This window comes from Bombina bombina, chromosome 4, assembly GCF_027579735.1.
Source record: "Bombina bombina isolate aBomBom1 chromosome 4, aBomBom1.pri, whole genome shotgun sequence".
In the NCBI taxonomy this organism is placed as follows: domain Eukaryota; kingdom Metazoa; phylum Chordata; class Amphibia; order Anura; family Bombinatoridae; genus Bombina; species Bombina bombina.
Genome location: NC_069502.1, coordinates 1193665026 through 1193691825, shown reverse-complemented (window position 1 = coordinate 1193691825; position 26800 = coordinate 1193665026). Strand labels below are relative to the sequence as shown.

General features: G+C 42.9%; 1 protein-coding gene across 3 annotated transcripts in view; it reads left to right on the top strand.

Annotated features, from left to right (window-relative positions):
• Positions 1-26800, top strand: part of DAAM2 (dishevelled associated activator of morphogenesis 2) — a 776135-nt gene that overhangs the window by 339533 nt on the left and 409802 nt on the right. For all 3 annotated transcript variants that reach the window (XM_053712672.1, XM_053712673.1, XM_053712671.1), the window contains exon 4: positions 16810-16884. In XM_053712672.1, coding sequence (XP_053568647.1) covers positions 16810-16884 — 75 coding nt within the window. The remainder of the gene's footprint in view (positions 1-16809; positions 16885-26800) is intronic.

The window sequence follows — 26800 nt, the reverse complement described above, 5'->3', positions numbered from 1 at the left end:
CTTCTGAAATTATGGCATAAATGGTTGTAAATGCTTCTCTGGGATCCGCTTTGTTCAGAAATAGCAGACTTATATGGCTTTGGGGTTGCTTTTTGGTAATTAGAAGGCCGCTAAATGCCGCTGCGCACCACACGTGTTTTATGCCCAGCAGTGAAGGGGTTAATTAGGGAGCTTGTAGGGTTAATTTTAGCTTTAGTGTAGTGTAGTAGACAACCCCAAGTATTGATCTAGGCCCATTTTGGTATATTTCATGCCACCATTTCACCGCCAAATGCGAGCAAATAAAAAAAAAACTTTACATTTTTCACAATTTTAGGTTCCTCACTGAAATTATTTACAAACAGCTTGTGCAATTATAGCACAAATTGTTTTAAAAGCTTCTCTGGGATCCCCTTTGTTCAGAAATAGCAGACTTATATGGCTTTGGCGTTGCTTTTTGTTAATTAGAAGGCCACTAAATGCTGCTGCGCACCACACGTGAATTATGCCCAGCAGTGAAGGGTTTAATTAGGTAGCTTGTAGGGAGCTTGCAGGGTTAATTTTAGCTTTAGTGTAAAGATCAGCCTCCCACCTGACACATCCCACCCCCTGATCCCTCCCAAGCAGCTCTCTTCCCTCTCCCACCCCACAATTGTCCCCGCCATCTTAAGTACTGGCAGAAAGTCTGTCAGTACTAAATAAAAGGAGTTTTTTTTAAAATAAAAATAATACCCAGTTTTCCCCCAAAAACAAAAGTATTTTTTTTCCTTTTGAGCTTTAAAAACTTTTTCTGTAGTGTAGCAGCCCCCCCACAATACCCCCACCCCCTTCCCCTCCCAGATCCTTTTATATTGAAATTTTTGTTTCACTTTTTTCCCCCCTCTACCTCCTCATTGGTGTCAGTGGCTAATGCACACGCGTGCACACATGCGCGTGCGCCCCCACAGGCCCCCCCACACGCTCCTGGCACCCGGCGTGCACATTGCACTTACAGCTCCCACTCACCAACGAACGGCACCATCGTTACCGGTGCAGAGAGAGGCTCTCTCTGCATCGGAGTCTTGTAAAATGGTATTGCAGGATTCCTCCATATCGAGGCATCACTGCAATACCCTGAGAGCTGCTGTAAGCGATTGCGATCGCTTCCAGCACTCTGTTAGACAACTGACGTACCAGGTACGTCTATTGTCATTAACTGTTCGTTTTTGCATGACGTACCTGGTACGTCAGTTGTCATTAAGGGGTTGAAGGGATTAAAACATATAAAAAATGTTTGTATTATACAAAAAAAATGCAATATACATTTCTTATTTTGACTGCTTTACATCTAAAAAATATGATTTTCCATAGAATCTGGTGTGCAACCTGCATGACTCATTTGTTTTCATCAATATACTACACAGTGATTGTTTGATCTAAGCAGGATCTCATATTCAGGAGGCTTATCAAGGGGTGTGCCCCTAGACTCAACATTTATGATCGTAAAAGGACAATCAAGTCAAAATTAAACGTTTATGATTCAGATAGAGCATGCAATTTTAAACAACTTTCAAGTTTACTTTTCTCATCACATTTGCTTTGTTCTCTTGGTATTCTTAGTTAAAAGCTAAACCTAGGTAGGCTGATATGCTAATTTCTAAGCCCTTGAAGGCTGCCTTTTATCTGAATGCATTTGACAGTTTTCACAGCTAGAGGGTGTTAGTTTATGTGTGCCATATAGATAACATTGTGCTCAGGCACATGCAGTTACCTAGGAGTCAGCACTGATTGGCTAAAATGCAAGTCTGTCAAAAGAACTGTAATGGTGTAATGGTGCAGGAGGGAGCAGGGTCTTCTGGTGCAGGAGGGAGCAGGGTCTTCTGGTGCAGGAGGGAGCAGGGTGTAATGGAGCAGGAGGGAGCAGGGTGTAATGGTGCAGGAGGGAGCAGGGTGTAATGGTGCAGGAGGGAGCAGGGTATAATGGTGCAGGAGGGAGCAGGGTGTAATGGTGCAGGAGGGAGCAGGGTCTTCTGGTGCAGGAGGGAGCAGGGTGTAATGGGGCAGGAGGGAGCAGGGTGTAATGGTGCAGGAGGGAGCAGGGTATAATGGTGCAGGAGGGAGCAGGGTGTAATGGTGCAGGAGGGAGCAGGGTTTTCTGGGGCAGGAGGGAGCAGGGTTTTCTGGGGCAGGAAGGATCAGGGTTTTCTGGTGAAGGAGGGAGCAGGGTTTTCTGGTGCAGGAGTGAGCAGGGGGTAATGGGCAGGAGGGAGCAGGGTTTTCTGGGGCAGGAGGGAGCAGGGTTTTCTGGTGAAGGAGGGAGCAGGGTTTTCTGGTGAAGGAGGGAGCAGGGTTTTCTGGTGAAGGAGGGAGCAGGGTTTTCTGGTGCAGGAGGGAGCAGGGTGTAATGGGGCAGGAGGGAGCAGGGTGTAATGGTGCAGGAGGGAGCAGGGTTTTCTGGTGAAGGAGGGAGCAGGGTTTTCTGGTGCAGAAGGGAGCAGGGTGTAATCGTGCAGGAGGGAGCAGGGTTTTCTGGTGAAGGAGGGAGCAGGGTTTTCTGGTGCAGGAAGGAGCAGGGTTTTCTGGGGCAGGAAGGATCAGGGTTTTCTGGTGCAGGAGTTAGCAGTGGGTAATGGGCAGGAGGGAGCAGGGTTTTCTGGGGCAGGAGGGAGCAGGGTTTTCTGGGGCAGGAAGGATCAGGGTTTTCTGGTGAAGGAGGGAGCAGGGTTTTCTGGTGCAGGAGGGAGCAGGGTGTAATGGGGCAGGAGGGAGCAGGGTGTAATGGGGCAGGAGGGAGCAGGGTGTAATGGTGCAGGAGGGAGCAGGGTGTAATGGGGCAGGAGGGAGCAGGGTGTAATTGTGCAGGAGGGAGCAGGGTGTAATGGTGCATGAGGGAGCAGGGTGTAATGGGGCAGGAGGGAGCAGGGTGTAATGGGGCAGGAGGGAGCAGTGGGTAATGGGCAGGAGGGAGCAGGGTTTTCTGGGGCAGGAGGGAGCAGGGTTTTCTGGGGCAGGAAGGATCAGGGTTTTCTGGTGAAGGAGGGAGCAGGGTTTTCTGGTGCAGGAGGGAGCAGGGTGTAATGGGGCAGGAGGGAGCAGGGTTTTATGGTGCAGGAGGGAACAGGGTTTTCTGGTGCAGAAAGGAGCAGGGTTTTCTGGTGCAGGAGAGAGCAGGGTTTTCTGGTGCAGGAGGAAGCAGGGTTTTCTGGTGCAGGAGGGAGCAGGGTTTTCTGGTGCAGGAGAGAGCAGGGTTTTCTGGTGCAGGAGAGAGCAGGGTTTTCTGGTGCAGGAGAGAGCAGGGTTTTCTGGTGCAGGAGAGAGCAGGGTTTTCTGGTGCAGGAGGGAGCAGGGTTTTCTGGTGCAGGAGGGAGCAGGGTTTTCTGGTGCAGGAGGGAGCAGGGTTTTCTGGTGCAGGAGGGAGCAGGGTTTTCTGGGGCAGGAGGGAGCAGGGTTTTCTGGTGCAGGAGGGAGCAGGGTTTTCTGGTGCAGGAGGGAGCAGGGTTTTCTGGTGCAGGAGGGAGCAGGGTTTTCTGGGGCAGGAGGGAGCAGGGTTTTCTGGTGCAGGAGGGAGCAGGGTTTTCTGGTGCAGGAGGGAGCAGGGTTTTCTGGTGCAGGAGGGAGCAGGGTTTTCTGGTGTAGGAGGGAGCAGGGTTTTCTGGTGCAGGAGGGATATAATGGAATGAAACAGAGGTCCAATCTAAAGACAGTGATCAGGGTCAAATAAGGCAGAAACCAAGAAATCTGCTGTAAACATAATGATACAATTATACTCTAGGGACGGAGGGCTGGAATGTAGAAGGTCATTGAAGTTCATGCCAACAATAAGATCATTAACAGCATAAAAACGCTATAAAACAACAGTCTCTGGAGACCTCTAGGGAAGTCATATGAAAGTCACTTCAGACATTTGTTTTCCCAGTGAATTGATAACACAATTATATTCCGGGCTGTAGGAAGAGCATCTATCTGTGTGCTGCATTTCTTAGGCTTTGTCTTTAGTATTTTATTTCACTGTCTGACTACTGATATTCTCTTTTTTTGTATAAAAGTACAGATTGTGTAATGGTCCCCAATAGATTCCCTACATCATTTAATAATCTACTGTAGCCCTTTATTTTGATATATATCAATGTGTACATAGGGTTGCCAGCTGTCTCCCCACAAAAATAATGGATGTTCAGCAGATGACACAACTGTAAGTGTAGGGTCACACAATGGTGAATCTCCAAACACCCCTGCTCTGCTCTAGCCCCTACACATATATACTATATGGTTCTTGCAAGTGAGACACAAAATGCTAGTAACAAAGAGAGTAGTTTTACCCTTTAGATTCCATTAGCACAACTCATACATGGCTTCAAGTAAGAAATAGAGCAGTGAATTGACCCACTTGGCTGCCAATTGCACACATAGGGGCCTATTTATGAAAGGTCTTGTGGACCTGATCCGACAGTGCGGATCAGGTCCGCAAGACCTTGCTGAATGCGGAGAGCAATACGCTCTCCATATTCAGCATTGCACCAGCAGCTCACAAGAGCTGCTGGTGCAACGCCGCCCCCTGCAGACTCGCGGACAATCAGCAGGGAGGTGTCAATCAACCCGATCGCATTTGATCGGGTTGATTTCCGGCGATTCCTGTCTGCCTGCTCAGAGCAGACGGACAGGGTTATGGAGGAGAGGTCTTTAGACCGCTGCTTCATAACTGGTGTTTCTGGCGAGTCTGAAGACTCGCCAGAAACACGGGCCCACAAGCTCAGTTCGGAGCTTGATAAATGAGCCCCATAGAGTATATAGAGCAGATAAACCTCTAGGCTGCCATCTTGGAAAGGCTGCTCCTTTACACCCTTTATCAATGTAGTTGCCTTTTTGTGCCCAGTTTTTTGTATATTGGTTTTACTGAACAGCCACTTGAAATACTGGACTGTTAGAATATTGGGCACATGACAAGTCCCTATGTGCAACTTTTATTGAACTTTTTTTTAACCTATAAAGCTTCATTTATTTTAATTGGATGTAAATAAAGATGGATTTTTAAGTCAGGATCTGAGCCGGTCTGGGCTTCTTTTTTTCGAATGAGGCATTCCTGTCACTGATGTACAATGAAATAGCATCACTTGGTAAAAATGGTCTGCAGTTTCTTTATTGCTTCTGGCAGTAAAATAGTTATTGTAACCACTAGACTTCATTACTGCGCAATGCATTTCCATTATCAACAGCCATGTAAGAGCTTAGTTTATCACTTACAGATTCTTGCGGTTTTACTTATACAGGCCGTAAAAAAATGTGGTGCTGAGACAAGAGCCTTTTTCCGCTTTTAGGCCAGAGTGGGATTTTACTGGAATGTATAATGACAAATCCACAGGCAGAAAAAGTGATGTAAAGATACTTGTGGAAGAGAAGATGTGCGAGAAGTAGAAAGAGAATACAGTGTGACCGAATGATGCGATTATCACGTACTGCACAAGTAGCTGCAGACAGAGGAAATAACAATGATTTGCAAAAGTCATTGCACAATTTGTTTGACTAATATATGGATTAGAAAGACACATGGAATAAACATTGCTTAAATGCAAATATTGTATCACATTCTGCAAGAATTGTAATCTTATATTTGTGGTTATTTTGCAACTGTATATAATAACTGAAACAGTTTGAGCAACTGGAATTCTACAATACAAATGTGATACAAACTGTTTGACTGCCAGAGAGGTCTGGCCTGTTGAGCAGTGTAAGAGGAAAATCCTTTAATCTATTAGAGTATTGTATTTTTGTGCTATCCTTTGCATATAACCACTGCAAAGTAGTTAAAACATATAGGTAAGGTGTGTGAGTCAATGACAAGAGGCATATGTGCTTTGTAGCCACCAATTACCAGCTAGCTTTCAGTAGCACACTGCTACCCATGAGCCACCAATCACCCACTAGTTACCAGTAGCACACTGATTCCCCTGAGCCACCAAATACCAGCTAGTTACCAGTAGCACACTGCTGCCTCTGAGCCACCAATCACCCACTAGTTACCAGTAGCACACTGCTGCCTCTGAGCCACTAATCACCCACTAGTTACCAGTAGCACACTGCTGCCCCTGAGCCACCAGTCACCAGCTAGTTACCAGTAGCACACTGCTGCCCCTGAGCTACAAATCCCCAACTAGTTACAGTAGCACGCTGCTGCCCATGAGCCACCAATCACCAGCTGGTTTACAGTAGCACACTGCTGCCCATGAGCCACCAATCACCAGCTGGTTTACAGTAGCACACTGCTGCCCTGAGCCACCAATCACCAACAAGTTACCAGTAACACACTGCTGCCCCTGTGCCACCAATCACCAGTAGCATACTGCTGCCCTGAGCCACCAATCACCCACTAGTTACCAGTAGCACACTGCTGCCCCTGAGCCACCAATCACCCACTAGTTACCAATAGCACACTGCTGCCCCTGAGCCACCAATCAGCTGCTAGTTACCAGTAGCACACTGCTGCTCCTGAGCCACCAATCACCAGCTAGTTACCAGTAGCACACTGCTTCCTCTTAGCCACCAATCACCCAGTAGTTACCAGTAGCACAATTCTGCCCCTGAGCCACCAATCACCCACTAGTTACCAGTAGCACACTGCTGCTCCTGGGCCACCAATCACCCACTAGTTACCAGTATCACACTGCTGCCCCTGAGTCACCAATTACCAGCTAGTTACCAGTAGCACACTGCTGCCCCTGAGCCACCAATCACCAGCTAGTTACCAGTAGCACACTGCTGCCCCTGAGCCACCAATCACCAGCTAGTTACCAGTAGCACACTGCTTTCTCTTAGCCACCAATCACCCACTAGTTACCAGTAACACACTGCTACCTCTGAACCACCAATCACCCACTAGTTACCAGTAGCACACTGCTGCTCCTGAGCCACCAATCACCCACTAGTTACCAGTAGCACACTGCTGCCCCTGAGCCACTTATCACCCACTAGTTACAAGTAACACACTGCTGCCCCTGAGCCACCAATCACCAGCTAGTAACCAGTAACACACTGCTACCCCTGAGCCACCAATCACCCACTAGTTATCAGTAGTACACTGCTGCCCCTGAGTCACCAATCACCAGCTACTTACCAGTAGCACACTGCTGCCCCTGAGCCACCAATCACCAGCTAGTTACCAGTAGCACACTGCTTCCTCTTAGCCACTAATCACTCACTAGTTAAAAGTAGCACAATGCTGCCCCTGAGCCACCAATCACCCACTAGTTACCAGTAGCACACTGCTGCACCTGAGCCACCAATCACCAGCTAGTTACCAGTAACACACTGCTACCCCTGAGCCACCAATCACCCACTAGTTACCAGTAACACACTGGAGCCCCTGAGCCACCAATCACCAGCTAGTAACCAGTAACACACTGCTACCCCTGAGCCACCAATCACCCACTAGTTACCAGTAGCACACTGCTGCCCCTGAGCCACCAATCGCCCACTAGAAACCAGTAGCATACTGCTGCCCCTGAACCATCAATCACCCACTAGTTACCAGTAGCACACATCTGTCTCTGAGCCACCAATCACCCACTAGTTACCAGTAGCACACATCTGTCTCTGAGCCACCAATCACTTACTAGTTACCAGTAGCACACTGCTGCCCCTGAGCCACCAATCACCAGCTAGTTACCAGTAGCACACTGCTGTCTCTGAGCCAATAAATCACTTACTAGTTATCAGTAGCACACTGCTGCCCCTGAGCCACCAATCACCAGCTAGTTACCAGTAGCACACTGCTGCCCCTGAGTCACCAATCACCAGCTAGTTACCAGTAGCACACTGCTGCCCCTGAGCCACCAATCACCAGCTAGTAACCAGTAACACACTGCTACCCCTGAGCCACCAATCACCCACTAGTTACCAGTAGCACACTGCTGCCCCTGAGCCACCAATCACCCACTAGTTACCAGTAGCATACTGCTGCCCCTGAGCCAACAATCACCAACTATCAATCAGTAGCACACTGCTGCCCCTGAGCCAACAATCACCCACTAGTTACCAGTAGCACACAGCTGTCTCTGAGCCACTTATCACTTACTAGTTACCAGTAGCACACTGTTGCCCCTGAGCCACCAATCACCAGCTAGTTACCAGTAGCACACTGCTTCCTCTTAGCCACCAATCACCCACTAGTTACCAGTAGCACAATTCTGCCCCTGAGCCACCAATCACCCACTAGTTACCAGTAGCACACTGCTGCTCCTGAGCCACCAATCACCCAATAGTTACCAGTAGCACACTGCTGCCCCTGAGCCACTTATCACCCACTAGTTACCAGTAACACACTGCTGCACCTGAGCCACCAATCACCAGCTAGTAACCAGTAACACATGGCTACCCCTGAGCCACCAATCACCCACTAGTTACCAGTAGCACACTGCTGCCCCTGAGTCACCAATCACCAGCTAGTTACCAGTAGCACACTGCTGCCCCTGAGCCACTTATCACCCACTAGTTACCAGTAACACACTGCTGCACCTGAGCCACCAATCACCAGCTAGTAACCAGTAACACATGGCTACCCCTGAGCCACCAATCACCCACTAGTTACCAGTAGCACACTGCTGACCCTGAGTCACCAATCACCAGCTAGTTACCAGTAGCACACTGCTGCTCCTGAGCCACCAATCACCAGCTAGTTACCAGTACACAATGCTGCCCCTGAGCCACCAATCACCAGCTAGTTACCAGTAGCACACTGCTTCCTCTTAGCCACCAATCACCCACTAGTTACCAGTAGCACACTGCTGCACCTGAGCCACCAATCACCAGCTAGTTACCAGTAGCACACTTCTGCCCCTGAGCCACCAATCACCAGCTAGTTACCAGTAGCACACTGCTGCCCCTGAGCCAACAATCACCAGCTAGTTACCAGTAGCACACTGCTTTCTCTTAGCCACCAATCACCCACTAGTTACCAGTAACACACTGCTACCCCTGAGCCACCAATCACCCACTAGTTACCAGCAGCACACTGCTGCTCCTGAGCCACCAATGAACAACTAGTTACCAGTAGCACACTGCTGCCCCTGATCCACTTATCACCCACTAGTTACCAGTAACACACTGCTGCCCCTGAGCCACCAATCACCAGCTAGTAACCAGTAACACACTGCTACCCCTGAGTCACCAATCACCCACTAGTTACCAGTAGCACACTGCTGCCCCTGAGTCACCAATCACCAGCTACCTAACAGTAGCACACTGCTGCCCCTGAGCCACCAATCACCAGCTAGTTACCAGTAGCACACTGCTTCCTCTTAGCCACCAATCACTCACTAGTTAAAAGTAGCACAATGCTGCCCCTGAGCCACCAATCACCCACTAGTTACCAGTAGCACACTGCTGCACCTGAGCCACCAATCACCAGCTAGTTACCAGTAACACACTGCTACCCCTGAGCCACCAATCACCCACTAGTTACCAGTAACACACTGGAGCCCCTGAGCCACCAATCACCAGCTAGTTACCAGTAGCACACTGCTGCCCCTGAGCCACCAATCACCCACTAGTTACCAGTAGCATACTGCTGCCCCTGAGCCAACAATCACCAGCTATTAATCAGTAGCATACTGCTGCCCCTGAGCCACCAATCACCCACTAGTTACCAGAAGCACACAGCTGTCTCTGAGCCACTAATCACTTACTAGTTACCAGTAGCACACTGTTGCCCCTGAGCCACCAATCACCAGCTAGTTACCAGTAGCACACTGCTTCCTCTTAGCCACCAATCACCCACTAGTTACCAGTAGCACAATTCTGCCCCTGAGCCACCAATCACCCACTAGTTACCAGTAGCACACTGCTGCTCCTGAGCCACCAATCACTCACTAGTTACCAGTAGCACACTGCTGCCCCTGAGCCACTTATCACCCACTAGTTACCAGTAACACACTGCTGCACCTGAGCCACCAATCACCAGCTAGTAACCAGTAACACATGGCTACCCCTGAGCCACCAATCACCCACTAGTTACCAGTAGCACACTGCTGCCCCTGAGTCACCAATCACCAGCTAGTTACCAGTAGCACACTGCTGCTCCTGAGCCACCAATCACCAGCTAGTTACCAGTACACAATGCTTCCCCTGAGCCACCAATCACCAGCTAGTTACCAGTAGCACGCTGCTTCCTCTTAGCCACCAATCACCCACTAGTTACCAGTAGCACACTGCTGCACCTGAGCCACCAATCACCAGCTAGTTACCAGTAGCACACTGCTGCCCCATAGCCACCAATCACCAGCTAGTTACCAGTAGCACACTGCTGCCCCTGAGCCACCAATCACCAGCTAGTTACCAGTAGCACACTGCTTTCTCTTAGCCACCAATCACCCACTAGTTACCAGTAACACACTGCTACCCCTGAGCCACCAATCACCCACTAGTTACCAGCAGCACACTGCTGCTCCTGAGCCACCAATCACCCACTAGTTACCAGTAGCACACTGCTGCCCCTGAGCCACTTTTCACCCACTAGTTACCAGTAACACACTGCTGCCCCTGAGCCACCAATCACCAGCTAGTAACCAGTAACACACTGCTACCCCTGAGTCACCAATCACCCACTAGTTACCAGTAGCACACTGCTGCCCCTGAGTCACCAATCACCAGCTACTTAACAGTAGCACACTGCTGCCCCTGAGCCACCAATCACCAGCTAGTTACCAGTAGCACACTGCTCCTCTTAGACACCAATCACTCACAAGTTAAAAGTAGCACAATGCTGCCCCTGAGCCACCAATCACCCACTAGTTACCAGTAGCACACTGCTGCACCTGAGCCACCAATCACCAGCTAGTTACCAGTAACACACTGCTACCCCTGAGCCACCAATCACCCACTAGTTACCAGTAACACACTGGAGCCCCTGAGCCACCAATCACCAGCTAGTAACCAGTAACACACTGCTACCCCTGAGCCACCAATCACCCACTAGTTACCAGTAGCACACTGCTGCCCCTGAGCCACCAATCGCCCACTAGTTACCAGTAGCATACTGCTGCCCCTGAGCCACAAATCGTCAGCTATTTATCAGTAGCACACTGCTGCCCCTGAGCCACCAATCACCCACTAGTTACCAGTAGCACACAGCTGTCTCTGAGCCACTAATCACTTACTAGTTACCAGTAGCACACTGTTGCCCCTGAGCCACCAATCACCAGCTAGTTACCAGTAGCACACTGCTTCCTCTTAGCCACCAATCACCCACTAGTTACCAGTAGCACAATTCTGCCCCTGAGCCACCAATCACCCACTAGTTACCAGTAGCACACTGCTGCTCCTGAGCCACCAATCACCCACTAGTTACCAGTAGCACACTGCTGCCCCTGAGCCACTTATCACCCACTAGTTACCAGTAACACACTGCTGCACCTGAGCCACCAATCACCAGCTAGTAACCAGTAACACATGGCTACCCCTGAGCCACCAATCACCCACTAGTTACCAGTAGCACACTGCTGCCCCTGAGTCACCAATCACCAGCTAGTTACCAGTATCACACTGATGCTCCTGAGCCACCAATCACCAGCTAGTTACCAGTAGCACACTGCTTCCTCTTAGCCACCAATCACCCACTAGTTACCAGTACACAATGCTGCCCCTGAGCCACCAATCACCAGCTTGTTACCAGTTGCACACTGCTTCCTCTTAGCCACCAATCACCCACTAGTTACCAGTAGCACACTGCTGCACCTGAGCCACCAATCACCAGCTAGTTACCAGTAACACACTGCTACCCCTGAGCCACCAATCACCCACTAGTTACCAGTAACACACTGCTGACCCTGAGCCACCAATCACCAGCTAGTAATCAGTAACACACTGCTACCCCTGAGCCACCAATCACCCACTAGTTACCAGTAGCACACTGCTGCCCCTGAGCCACCAATCACCCACTAGTTACCAGTAGCATACTGCTGCCCTTGAGCCACAAATCGCCAGCTATTTTTCAGTAGCACACTTCTGCCCCTGAGCCACTAGTTACCAGTAGCACACAGCTGTCTATGAGCCACCAATCACTTACTAGTTACCAGTAGCACACTGCTGCCCCTGAGCCACCAATCACCAGCTAGTTACCAGTAGCACACTGCTGCCCCTGATCCACCAATCACCAGCTAGTTTCCAGTAGCACACTGCTGCCTCTGACCCACCAATCACTTACTAGTTACCAGCAGTAGCACACTGCTGCCCCTGAGCCACCAATCACCAGCTAGTTATCAGTAGCACACAGCTGTCTCTGAGCCACCAATCACTTACTTGTTACCAGTAGCACACAGCTGTCTCTTAGCCACCAATCACTTACTAGTTACCAGTAGCACACTGCTGCCCCTGAGCCACCAATCACCAGCTAGTTACCAGTAGCACACTGCTGCCTCTGAGCCACCAATCACTTACTAGTTACCAGCAGTAGCACACTGCTGCCCCTGAGCCACCAATCACCAGCTAGTTACCAGTAGCACACTGCTGCCCCTGAGCCACCAATCACCAGCTAGTTACCAGTAGCACACTGCTGCCTCTGAGCCACCAATCACTTACTAGTTACCAGCAGTAGCACACTGCTGCCCCTGAGCCACCAATCACCAGCTAGTTACCAGTAGCACACAGCTGTCTCTGAGCCACCAATCACTTACTAGTTACCAGTAGCACACAGCTGTCTCTAAGCCACCAATCACTTACTAGTTTCCAGTAGCACACTGCTGCCCCTGAGTCACCAATCACCAGCTAGTAACCAGTAACACACTGCTACCCTTGAGCCACCAATCACCCACTAGATACCAGTAGCATACTGCTGCCCCGGAGCCAACAATCACTAGCTATTTATCAGTAGCACACTGCTGCCCCTGATCCACCAATCACCAGCTAGTTACCAGTAGCACACTGCTGCCTCTGAGCCACCAATCACTTACTAGTTACCAGCAGTAGCACACTGCTGCCCCTGAGCCACCAATCACCAGCTAGTTATCAGTAGCACACAGCTGTCTCTGAGCCACCAATCACTTACTAGTTACCAGTAGCACACAGCTGTCTCTGAGCCACCAATCACTTACTAGTTACTAGCAGTAGCACACTGCTGCCCCTGAGCCACCAATCACCAGCTAGTTACCAGTAGCACACTGCTGCCTCTCAGCCACCAATCACTTACTAGTTACCAGCAGTAGCACACTGCTGCCCCTGAGCCACCAATCACCAGCTAGTTACCAGTAGCACACTGCTGCCCCATAGCCACCAATCACCAGCTAGTTACCAGTAGCACACAGCTGTCTCTGAGCCACCAATCACTTACTAGTTACCAGTAGCACACAGCTGTCTCTAAGCCACCAATCACTTACTAGTTACCAGTAGCACACTGCTGCCCCTGAGTCACCAATCACCAGCTAGTAACCAGTAACACACTGCTACCCTTGAGCCACCAATCACCCACTAGATACCAGTAGCATACTTCTGCCCCGGAGCCAACAATCACTAGCTATTTATCAGTAGCACACTGCTACCCATGAGCCACCAATCACCCACTAGTTACCAGTAGCACAGGTCTGTCTCTGAGCCACCAATCACTTACTAGTTACCAGTAACACACTGAATTGTTTTGCATTACAAAGATTAACACCTTGTGTTTATCTTATCTCATTAGCTGTGTCCAGTTAGGGGCAGATATACATAAGCTCCTGCACTGATAAAGCAATTAATGTGTAGCATGTTGCAGAGTCACAGTTCTGGATCCTGCAGGAAGCCCTACTGTCTCTCTGATGGTAGTGGAAAACCCACACATTTTTTATGTAAAATAGAGGGCAAGTGTACAGAATACATAGCATTTAGTTTTTTTATATATATATATACATGATTAAATATTACATGAGGAATTCAGTGTTGAGTTAAGCTAGTTAAACATATAGGTAAAGTCCCACTCAAGAGCCAAATGCATTTTAGGTTTGGAACAAGACAATGGGGCCGATTTATCATGGGCCGAATACCCCCTGATGCCCCTGTTTCCGTGCAAGCCTTCAGGCTCACTGGAAACAGCAGGTAAGAAGCATTAGTCAGCTGCCTCTGAGGCAGCATACATCAGCCCGATCCTATACGATCAGGTTGGTTGACACTCCCCCCCCCCCCATGCTTGGGAGTTGAAAGGTCTGCAGTTCCAGAACAATGTTTAACTCCTTTCTGGCTTCTAAGTGCATAGTAAAAGTGAGTACTGTAAAAAATGACTATGAATTAGAGCATGGCATTTTAGCATTACAATGTCCCTTTAAGGTTCAGCAAAAAGGTTTTCTATTGTATTTGTGTTACACATATGTAGCCTGATATATAGTCACAATTGACACATCGTTGCCAGAATCCTAGTGACACTTTACTGTAGGGGGTAGTCACATCTAGATATGTCATAAGGTGCTTGTGACAGGCAAACCAAGAGGGTTTTTATATTTCAAGAGGAAAATATATGGAAAAGCAGCCCCAAGATACTGGAATTGCTATAAAGCTGTAATTCCAATAGTAATCGTCATATTCTGCCTGAGCTTGATATTGTATTAAAACGCTCTATGATCAAGATGAAAAAGCAGCTTGTTTATTTTCTTAATTCATGTGATCTGATTACATTTGATTGGAGGGAACTCTTTAGTTTTGTTAGTATTGTTTCAATTTTATTTTGTTTTACATTTTGGAAAAAGTATAGAAGCACTGAGTGATGTCATATAGCAAGTTTACACCATGAAGTCAACAAAGCTGGGAGACATTTGCTTACACTATATGCCCAATCTTTGTCACAAATCAGAAGTGATGCAACATATTGTGACAATGGCTTGGTTTAGAATGATATATGAAATGTCTGTACTAAATATTGCTAATCTTTCATTGTTGTACACTCATGTGCTTTTATCTATAAATAAAGTTATAAAAAAAGTGACTAAATTTAAACTAATATACCAGCATCAGCTGTACGCTTCCTACAAATATGTAGTGTTGTGAAGTCCCAGCATATTTCTAGCTGGTAACAGGATACCCCAGTATCAGGAGTGAGACAACACTGCAAACAGACTGATCAAAAGACATGAGATAAATATTATCAATGAGCTATTTAGCATGTATGACAACATTGTTATTATATGTGAGATCATTTTGTCACTGAGCAAGGCTGCCTTTTTCCCGCTGGATCAAAGTTTGTGTTGTTCCGTTAGGAGATAGCATCAGAAAAGAGCGGTAACAGGTTCGCCTCACCTACAGTAGATATTGTGACGTGTGAGAAAGAAAAGAAACCGACCGGTACTGCCAGACCAAGAAATGGCATTTTTGGTGCAAACTGCAAAAGTGTCGGTTTTATTTGGCCATTTGGAAATAGTAATAATAGGAAACCCCAGTGCCAGGTATAAGACAACACTGCTAATTTGCCAATGCTGAAGGAATAAGATAAAAAGCTGTGATAAACCAAACTAGCTATTAGCATAACAAAAGAATACTATTGTATGTGAACTCAGTTTAACTCTCAAAAGTGGTGTCTTTTGCTATTGGACCAGTATCATGCTGTTCCCTAAGGAGGTAGCAATTAAAGGGACATGTAACCCAAAACATTTATTTCATGATTCAGATAGAGCAAGCATTTAAAAAAAATGCATTCAGGTCTATTATAAGTTTCTTCATTCTCTTGGTATCTTTTGTTGAAAAGCAATAATGTAAGCTTAAGAGTGTCTACATGTCTAGAGTGCTATATGGCAGCAGTTTTGCAAGAATGTAATCCATTTGCAAGAGCATTAGATGGCAGCAAATATAATTCTGTTGGAACAAAGCAGATTTGATAATAGAAGTAAATTGGAAACTTAAAAAAAAAAAATGATATGCTCTGTCTGATTCAGAAAAGAAAATGTTTGGGTTTCATATCCCTTTAAGTGGGTGATTCAGCAGCATCAGTGGCAGCATGAGAAGTGACACCAAATAGTCCAAAGCACCACGTCAAGCAATACTAATACCAACTGGTGCAAAATGCAAACAAGTGATTGGAACCATTCTGCAGCCCCATGAGCATAACATTACAATTAATCAGTGTTGTACATATTAAAAACTACTTATGTCATTTCAAATTTTTGAACAATATATTTCATATCAAATTTAAAGTTTGCAATTACTTTTATTTGTTATTTAAAAATTCTAATAGAATTTAAAAAAATAGTGAACAAATATAAGAATTCATTTGGTTCAAATATAAATGTGTTCATTTGTTTCTTCATTTAAAGGGCTATTCATTGGTCATTATTTTTAATTATGTAACAAATAATAACAAAACAAAATATACACTCATTACAAAACCAATGTACGTCTCTGATGATTATCTTATCTGCCTCTCTTATTATTACTATCGGTTATTTATAAAGCGCTAGCAGATTACGCAGCGCTATACAAAGAATAAAACAATACAGGGATGCATTACATGAACAAACAAGTACAGTAGGGGTACATTACAGTTGTAGGTGCAATCATTGAGTTATACAAAAGGAGAGTAATGCCCTGCCCTTGAGCCTCTATGTGGCCATTCAGGGATAAAGTAGATGAAAATTAACTCTTAAACCAATCAAACAATCACTGTGTTGCATTTTGGAGGGTCAGGATTGTGAATTCTGCAGGATGCACTAAATAATCTCAGAAACACATTCTGCAGATTTAAATTATATGAAAAGTGAGCAAAATAAATAATGAACTAATTATAATTAAGCATTTTATGAGGAAGTTTACCCATTTACGAGGAGCATACTGGCTATGTGCTAGTTGTTTATGTATTTAACTAATGAGTCTTATTCTGTTTGTTCATTTTGACTTTTTCTTTTGTTGCAGGAACAGGAAGACCCGAACAAACTGGCTACAAGCTGGCCGGATTATTACATTGACCGGATCAACTCGATGGCAGCAGTAAGTGGTTTGCTCTTAAAGAAATGTGTTTATGAAACTATTTAAACCCTTTTCCACTTGCAGCGCGACAACATGAGCTAACAATTTCATTAGCAAAAATACTTCTAGTAAACATTATTACTGTTCAGGGGCATATGCACATATGTTGTATGTCAGTAGAGGATCAGGAAACAAGCACCATGCCTGCTCAGAGAGCTGGAGGTGGTGTTTATTGTATCAGTTAAGATTTAATGTGGGTCACTGCTGACTCCCTGAATGTTGCTGCACAGGACATTCACAGTGTTACAGCATATGCACATATGCCATGAAAAACAGAAATAACTTTTACTAGACACATTTTTGCTAATGGAAGTATATTGCAAACATGTTTCTCTTTTCAAATGTAAATGCACCAATGTATATTTCAATTTTGACCTTTCTATCCCTTTAAAAAACCCGTTGAGTGCTAAGCACTTTCCCACCTGGGTGCTAAGCACATTTGAGTTATATTGTTGGAAAGGTTATGCACTTACCTTTCCAACAGTGGGTCTTGGGGGTCTGTAGCTGCTTATATGCCGGAGATACAGGCTTCTAAGCAGCATGCCCCCTTTCCCTATATTGTCCATTGTCTTTTTTAAATAAAGTTGCACGGTGACGTCATCATGTCATTGCGCATGACGTCAGCACACAAAACGTGAAGCCCCGGCGATGCCTGTCATTATACAGGCCCAATTGCCGGGGTAGGAGCGTGTTGGAGCCCCCAGATCTCCCTCAAGGTGGGAGAATGCTACCAACGGCTCTGAGCCATCGTTAGCACCTGAGTGGGAAACTCTGCGACGGCTCAGAGCCGTCTTTAGCACTCAAGGGGCTAAGTTTAAACTTCTGTAAAACTGCTCCTCTGTTACCTGAAGATGCTCCTCATGAAGTAAGGGGATATGACATTTCTGTTAACAGATGAATAACTCATTTTGAATTAAATAAAATATTTTTTATGACAAATGATTCAATGTAAACTAATTTTGTCAGTGCATACGTTAACTGTTATTTACAACCCTGTTGAGGTCTCTAAAAGTAACAAGATTAATTATTATTGTCAAATAGTCATCAGTTTATTGCAAGATGACTAAAATATGTTAAATATAATGGCAATGATCCATTAATATTTATGCAACTTGTACAGATTGTAACTAAATTTGTGTTCTTGCAAATTCACTAGGGCTGGATGTTGGCCTCTCTCAACTTCATTTTACTATTTCTGTAACCTTTGTGAATCTAGGACACTTTCAAAATCTCTTCAGTTTAAGTGTCCTGAGACTACCCCAGATGTCAGCAGTTATCCCCATGTAATATTCTCAAATGGTCACAGAACAAATCTCTGTGCATTTGCTTATTTTAGCTGTGTCGGAATTTGACAATTACTGAGCAATCACCAACAGTCAATTTAATTCAATTAGTAATTCATGCTGTGATTTATAATGTTTTTGCACTCAGATGCTATTTGTATTCATTAATCTTAATAAACCAAAGTATGCTTGATTTTTTTTTTACTATAACAGACAAATCATCTAACTTCAAAACGAAACACTAAAATCCCTGGATACTCAAAGCGTGCATTAAATATCGCTAGCATTTATGTTCTCGGAGAGAAAATAAATCCCTAAGTGTAGCGCACTAGCTATTGTGTTAACGTTGATCTTGCAATTAATGATAAATTACTAAGGGCAGATTACAAGTGAAGCACTATTTAGCGCCTTCGTTAGAGCACTAATTGTGCTAAAAGTAAACTTTTTGTGTGAGTCGGGTTGCGCTGGTATTACAAGTTGAAAGTAAAAAGTTATCAGTATCGTGCTAAACCGACGTGCGCAAAAAGCCAAACTTTCAATGTCGCGCATGCACTAACCTATTCCCCTATAGACGTCAATGGAGAAAAAATAGTGGAGAAAAAAATCATAACACCCTACTCGTGCGCAAACCCGATCACATAGGGGCCTATCTATCAAGCTCCGAATGGAGCTTGATGCCCCGTGTTCCTGGCGAGTCTTCAGACTCGCCAGAAACAGCAGTTATGAAGTAGCGGTCACAAAGACCGCTGTTCCATAACCCTGTCCACCTACTCTGAGCAGGCGGACAGACATCGCCGGAATTCAACTCGATCGAGTACGATAGGGTTGATTGACACCTCCCTGCTGGCGGCCGATTGGCCGCGAGTCTGCAGGGGGTGGCGTTGCACCAGCAGCTCTTTATCCATCTTTAGACATTTATATGTCTGTATCTCAATGTTAAACTCCTTTGCCTGCCTTTTTTTTCTAATCTGAGACCTCATATATTTGAGCCCTTATAACTTTTTTGTGCAATATTTTTTTTATATCATTTTTATTAGTGTTATTATGAGTGTACTGGTACTTTGTAAAGTATTTTTTATGGGTTTTGCGAGACTTTTTTGTTTCACAAAACAATTAACCACAGCTCTGAGGACGCGCTAACCTGATGGGCGTTAACCTGAATTGCGCTCAATGATCACGTTTACTTTCAACTTGTAATACCAGTGCAATTTAACCTGCATGCAAATGAACGGGAAAACCCAATATCGCTTGTGCACAAACGTTCGTAATGTGGCCCTAAAGGTCTGAATCTTTAAACTTCTCCACGTGAGAGCCCGAGACTATCTAAAAAGGTCTGTCGATTGTACAAAGTCATAGAAAGACCTATGTATTTCACAAAGGGCTATTCCTAAATTTCTGTATGTGAAGGAGAGACACCGTAAAGGGGCATATTTATCTAGCTCTGTATGAAGCAGCTGTTTAAAGACTTCTGCTCCATAACCTGTCCGTCTGCGCTGAGGCCGCGGACAGAAATCAACCCGATCGAATACGATTGGGTTGATTGACACCCCCTACTAGCGGCTGCAAATCTGCAGGGGGCGGCATTGCACCAGCAGTTCACAAGAACTTTGTGACTTTATAGATACTTTGTATCATGACCGCTCACACATTGATAAATATGCCCCATAGAGTTTAATAAAATATTATATTGAAATTTCAAATCATAAATATATTGCATATTACAGATCATATTAATAATACACATTAAAATCCATATTTAAAGTGTGCAGAAAAATGTACAATTAAATTGCACTGTAAAATCCTTATTTAAAGGAATGCAGGAAAAAAATATTTAACGGGAGGGAAAGGTCAAAACTTAAATGTGCATGGGTGCATTTTACTTTTAGATAGAAGCATTTATGCAATTTAATTCCATTAGCAAAAATGCTTCTAGTAAATGTTATTACAGTTTTTCAGGGGCATACGTGCATATGCTGGGAGGGTTTGTGCACCAGTATTTAAACACTACACCCGAGTCAGCAGTGGCTTGTATGATACAAATTAAATCTTCACAGGCACAATGCACACCACGGCCAGATCTCTGACAAGGGGTAGTGTTTGAATATTGGTGCATGAGCCCTCACAGCATATGTGCATATGCCACTGAATAATGTTTACTAGAAGTATTTTTTTCTAATATTGCAAAAGTGCTTCTATTTAAAAATAAAATACACCCACGCAGATTTTATTTTTTTACCTTCCTATCCCTTTAATGAACAGAAAAAGTAATATCTAATGTACAATGTGATTTAAAAATACAAAGTTGGACCAGAAATACAAAATCCAGAGTGCTTTATTTTTCTATTGTAAAATGAGTCTCGTAGCCTTGGCTCTCAATAGCAAAAGTCCCTCCATTTCAGAGAGCTGCATTACTTGTTGTGGGGCCTCCCTAAATACTTGCTGGGACTTCCAGATTCTGTCCCTTTCCTGCCGTGGGAAGCTCTACTGTGAGCAGGAAATGAATTGAAAAAAGATGATTCCTTTAATAACTTCCAATGCTGGGGTTATTTAAAGGGTCATTATAGTTGAAAAATGACACTCTATACTTTGTTAGTGCATGTAATTTAAGGCTAGTGACCATTTAATGCAAGGTTGTTTAACATCAGCAAAGAGATTAAACACATAGTAGAATTACTGCTGGGGACCCGCAGTGCTCAACTTGTCCCATGCGGGAACTGACACTGATCTAATCAGCATTGCTAGTCAAACAGCTGAGTTGTGCAACTAGCTCTGCCGACTGGATCAGCAGCAGATTCTGATCGTACCCTGCAGTGCACTGCAGGTCAAGAGCAGTACTTCTAATATATGTTTTACCACTTTACAGGGGGTTAAACACATAACATTAAAGGGTCACTAGTCTTAAAATTACATGTGCTAGCAAATCAAAGCATGTAATTTTTAATCTATAATAGCCCTTTAAATTATCTCATCACTGATAGCCATAAAAAGTAACTTTGTTCCATACATTTCCTGCTCACAGACTGAAAAGAACTGATCTCAGAAATTCCAGCAAGTGGTTAGGTAGGTCCCCCACAAAGTAATGCAGCTGCCTGATATGAAGTGAATCTTCCTGTTCACTCAGGGAGCACCAAGCAATGGTAACAAGTAAATACGTTTTCTACTTATTTTACTTTGTATTCACAGCTAGTGTTGTACAGATGTATTTTACTTTGTATTTACTGCTAGTTTTGTACAGATGTATTTTACTTTGTATTCACTGCTAGTGTTTTACAGATGTATTTTACTTTGTATTCACAGCTAGTGTTGTACAGATGTATTTTACTTTGTATTCACAGCTAGTGTTGTACAGATGTATTTTACTTTGTATTTACTGCTAGTTTTGTACAGATGTATTTTACTTTGTATTTATTGCTAGTGTTGTAGAAATGTATTTTACTTTCTATTCCCTACTAGTGTTGTACAGCTGTATTTTACTTTGTATTTACTGCTAGTGTTGTACAGATGTATTTTACTTTGTATTCACTGCTAGTGTTGTACAGATGTATTTTACTTTGTATTTACTGCTAGTGTTGTAGAAATGTATTTTACTTTGTATTCACTTCTAGTGTTGTACAGATGTATTTTACTTTGTATTTACTGCTAGTGTTGTACAGATGTATTTTACTTTGTATTCACTGCTAGTGTTGTACAGATGTATTTTACTTTGTATTTACTGCTAGTGTTGTACAGATGTATTTTACTTTATATTCACTGCTATTGTTGTACAGATGTATTTTACTTTGTATTCACTGCTAGTGTTGTACAGATGTATTTTACTTTGTATTCACTGCTAGTGTTGTAGAAATGTATATTACTTTGTATTCACTGCTAGTGTTGTACAGATGTATTTTACTTTGTATTCACTGCTAGTGTTGTAGAAATGTATTTTACTTTGTATTCACTGCTAGTGTTGTAGAAATATATTTTACTTTGTATTCACTGCTAGTGTTGTACAGATGTATTTTACTTTGTATTCACTGCTAGTGTTGTACAGATGTATTTTACTTTGCATTCACTACTAGTGTTGTACAGATGTATTTTACTTTGTATTCACTGCTAGTGTTGTACAGATGTATTTTACTTTGTAGTCACTACTAGTGTTGTACAGATGTATTTTACTTTTGTATTCACTGCTAGTGTTGTACAGATGTATTTTACTTTGTAGTCACTACTAGTGTTGTACAGATGTAGTTTACTTTGTATTCACTGCTAGAGTTGTAGAGATGTATTTTACTTTGTATTCACTGCTAGTGTTGTAGAGATGTATTTTACTTTGTATTCACTGCTAGTGTTGTACAGATGTATTTTACTTTGTATTCACTGCTAGTGTTGTACAGATGTATTTTACTTTGTATTCACTACTAGTGTTGTACAGATGTATTTTACTTTGTATTCACTGCTAGTGTTGTACAGATGTATTTTACTTTGTATTCACTGCTAATGTTGTACAGATGTATTTTACTTTGTATTCACTGCTAGTGTTGTACAGATGTATTTTACTTTGTATTCACTACTAGTGTTGTACAGATGTATTTTACTTTGTATTTACTGCTAGTGTTGTACAGATGTATTTTACTTTGTAGTCACTACTAGTGTTGTACAGATGTATTTTACTTTGTATTCACTGCTAGTGTTGTACAGATGTATTTTACTTTGTATTCACTGCTAGTGTTGTACAGATGTATTTTACTTTGTATTCACTACTAGTGTTGTACAGATGTATTTTACTTTGTATTCACTGCAAGTGTTGTACAGATGTATTTGACTTTGTATTCACTGCTAGTGTTGTACAGATGTATTTTACTTTGTATTCACTGCTAGTGTTGTACAGATGTATTTTACTTTGTATTCACTGCTAGTGTTGTACAGTTGTATTTTACTTTGTATTCACTGCTAGTGTTGTACTGATGTATTTTACTTTGTATTCACTGCTAGTGTTGTACAGTTGTATTTTACTTTGTATTCACTGCTAGTGTTGTACAGTTGTATTTTACTTTGTATTCACTGCTAGTGTTGTACTGATGTATTTTACTTTGTATTCACTGCTAGTGTTGTACAGATGTATTTTACTTTGTATTCACTAATAGTGTTGTACAGCTGTATTTTACTTTGTATTTACTGCTAGTGTTGTACAGTTGTATTTTACTTTGTATTCACTGCTAGTGTTGTACTGATGTATTTTACTTTGTATTCACTGCTAGTGTTGTACAGTTGTATTTTACTTTGTATTCACTGCTAGTGTTGTACAGTTGTATTTTACTTTGTATTCACTGCTAGTGTTGTACTGATGTATTTTACTTTGTATTCACTGTTAGTGTTGTAGAGTTGTATTTTACTTTGTATTCACTGCTAGTGTTGTACAGTTGTATTTTACTTTGTATTCACTGCTAGTGTTGTACTGATGTATTTTACTTTGTATTCACTGCTAGTGTTGTACAGTTGTATTTTACTTTGTATTCACTGCTAGTGTTGTACTGATGTATTTTACTTTGTATTCACTGCTAGTGTTGTACAGTTGTATTTTACTTTGTATTCACTGCTAGTGTTGTACTGATGTATTTTACTTTGTATTCACTGCTAGTGTTGTACTGATGTATTTTACTTTGTATTCACTGCTAGTGTTGTACAGATGTATTTTACTTTGTATTCACTGCTAGTGTTGTACAGATTTATTTTACTTTGTATTCACTACTAGTGTTGTACTGATGTATTTTACTTTGTATTCACTGCTAGTGTTGTACAGATGTATTTTACTTTGTATTCACTGCTAGTGTTGTACTGATGTATTTTACTTTGTATTCACTGCTAGTGTTGTACAGATGTATTTTACTTTGTATTCACTACTAGTGTTGAAAAAATTAAAGAAAAAAATCAGATGCGCCCTCTAAATAAGCTGCAGTAATGGTGCTAGTGTTAGAGTAATGTGCACTGCAACTTTGCGGTGACTGTGTAATGTTTCAAAAACTGCTTTGGTATGTATCAAGACAATAAATTGTATATAAATATCGTGACAATCTATATATGATGTGGATATATATCCTTAGATGTTATTAAATAGTAAATTCAAAATATGACCATCTCATATATAGTTATATCAAAAGATAGTCCACACTCCAGATCGATGTTGGCAGTCGCAGATTCTGTTAAAAAGAAGAAAAGAAGAGGCGCCAAATGGTGTGTATCATTTTACGCAATGATTGCATTCTTAAAAATATTTTAGATGAGGTCCCTATATGTACTTTCAAGAGAGCTCCGACTCTAAAAAATAAATTAGCCCCTAGTAAGGTAGTAATGAACAAATACACTAAAGGGAAAAATATGAAAATAAATAGGGAAAATTGGCCCATTGGAAAAAGGGGCTTTTATAAATGCAATCGACCAAATTGTGGCCTTTGCAGTCATACATCAGGAAGCAGGATAAAATTTCAATCTTTTTCTACAAAGGAAGAATTTGAGATAAATTCCAGATTTACTTGTGACTCTAGTTATGTGGTGTATCTGCTTGAATGTCAATGTGGGATTCAGTATATAGGGAGGTCCTCAAGACCCCTAAAGAAAAGATGGGGTGAGCATAACAGAAACATAAAGAAAGGGATTATGAATCATAGTGTTCCACGTCATAGTATAAATTGTCATGATGGACAAACAGATATCTTCAATATTTACCCTTTGGAATATATTGCTCCCAAATGGGGTAGAAATAGGTTAGTCCACCTTAGACAAAGAGAGACATTTTGGATCTGGAAACTCAAGACCCTGGTACCACACGGCTTGAATGAAAATATAGACATGGCCGCTTTTAGTTGATCATAATATAGTGAATTTGTTAGTCGACATCAATATAATACACATGTTATGACAGTTAGGTATCTATCATTGTTAGGAGCAGCTAATGGTATTGTACACAATAGACCAGGTATACACATACATTTTAGTATATGACAGTAATTATGGTATAACGGTTATAATTTAATCTTTTTTATATATTGTTTTTATTCTAATATATTATTATTTTATTATATTTAGATTTGTATATGCTTATGTTATCTATGACATAAGAGGTCTTTTTTGACAACCATATGTAAATACGTGAACAACTATCCGATATCCAATCACATCTACATCGAAAAAACCTTATATATATATAAATTATTGCATGTGATTTTAGTGAAGGCAACTTATAAATACTATAACTAGGGGCAATCACATGCATAATATATATAAGCATAACATTTTTATATATATATATATATATATATATATATATATATATATATATATATATATATATATATATATTCTTTAAATCCCAGAAGTGGTCAATAATGGTTCAGACATCAGATATAAATATATCATGAGCCAATTGGCTAAAAATTAAGGCTTGACAAACCAAGCCCCCTGTCTAGTATCCTATCAACACTCAGCCGGTTTTTCGAATGATGCTGATTGGCTATACGTGTTAGAAGTTACTCACGCATGCGCCCTATGTCGGGGTAGACGCCGACATGGGCTATAAAATTGTGCTACTTAGTATCTTAATACACACCTGAGGAAACGGTCTTAGCAACCGGGAAACGCGTTGTGATAATTGTTTTTATTAAACATTTTATATTTTACTAGTAGCACAGCATTTTTGGTATTTTATTTTCTGCCATTTATGCACTGATATTTTCATTGACTGGAGTTTGAATCCCCAGTTGCTTTTTGGAGCCATTGTGAATCTAACGCTCTAGCCCAGAGGATTACCTGTGAATACAGTGTTCTGGACAGCTGATAAGTGCCCAGGAGGTCTTTGTGGCACTTCTGAAGTGCCCTACATCTTGTGAGTACATTTCAATATTTGCGCATTTGTTAGTGTTCTCACTGATACGCACTATTGTGGCACTTTTGTGATTTTGTCTTGCACAGCCTAACACTGAAGCAACATGGCCTAATTACAGCTAGCTGGACGGCGGCAAATAGTTCAGAAGGCTTATGTGGCACTTCTCAAGTGCTGGAAATCTTGTAAGTAAGATCTATTTGGAGGCTTGGCCTTCTACATTGTAAACGATACACACCATTTGGCGCCTCTTCTCTTCTTCTTTTTAACAGTATTTTACTTTGTATTCACTGCTAGTGTTGTACAGATGTATTTTACTTTGTATTCACTACTAGTGTTGTACAGATGTATTTTACTTTGTATTCACTACTAGTGTTGTATAGATGTATTTTACTTTGTATTCACTACTAGTGTTGTACAGATGTATTTTACTTTGTATTCACTGCTAGTGTTGTACAGATGTATTTTACTTTGTATTCACTGCTAGGGGCCCATTTATCAAAGGGCTTGCGGACCTGATCCGACACTGCGGATCAGGTCCGCAAGACCTCGCTAAATGCGGAGAGCAATACGCTCTCCACATTTAACATTGCACCAGCAGCTCACAAGAGCTGCTGGTGCAACGCCGCCCCCTGCTGACTCGCTGCCAATCGGCCGCCAGCAGGGAGCTGTCAATCAACCCGATCGTATTCGATCGGGTTGATTTCCGGCGGTTCCTGTCCGCCTGCTCAGAGCA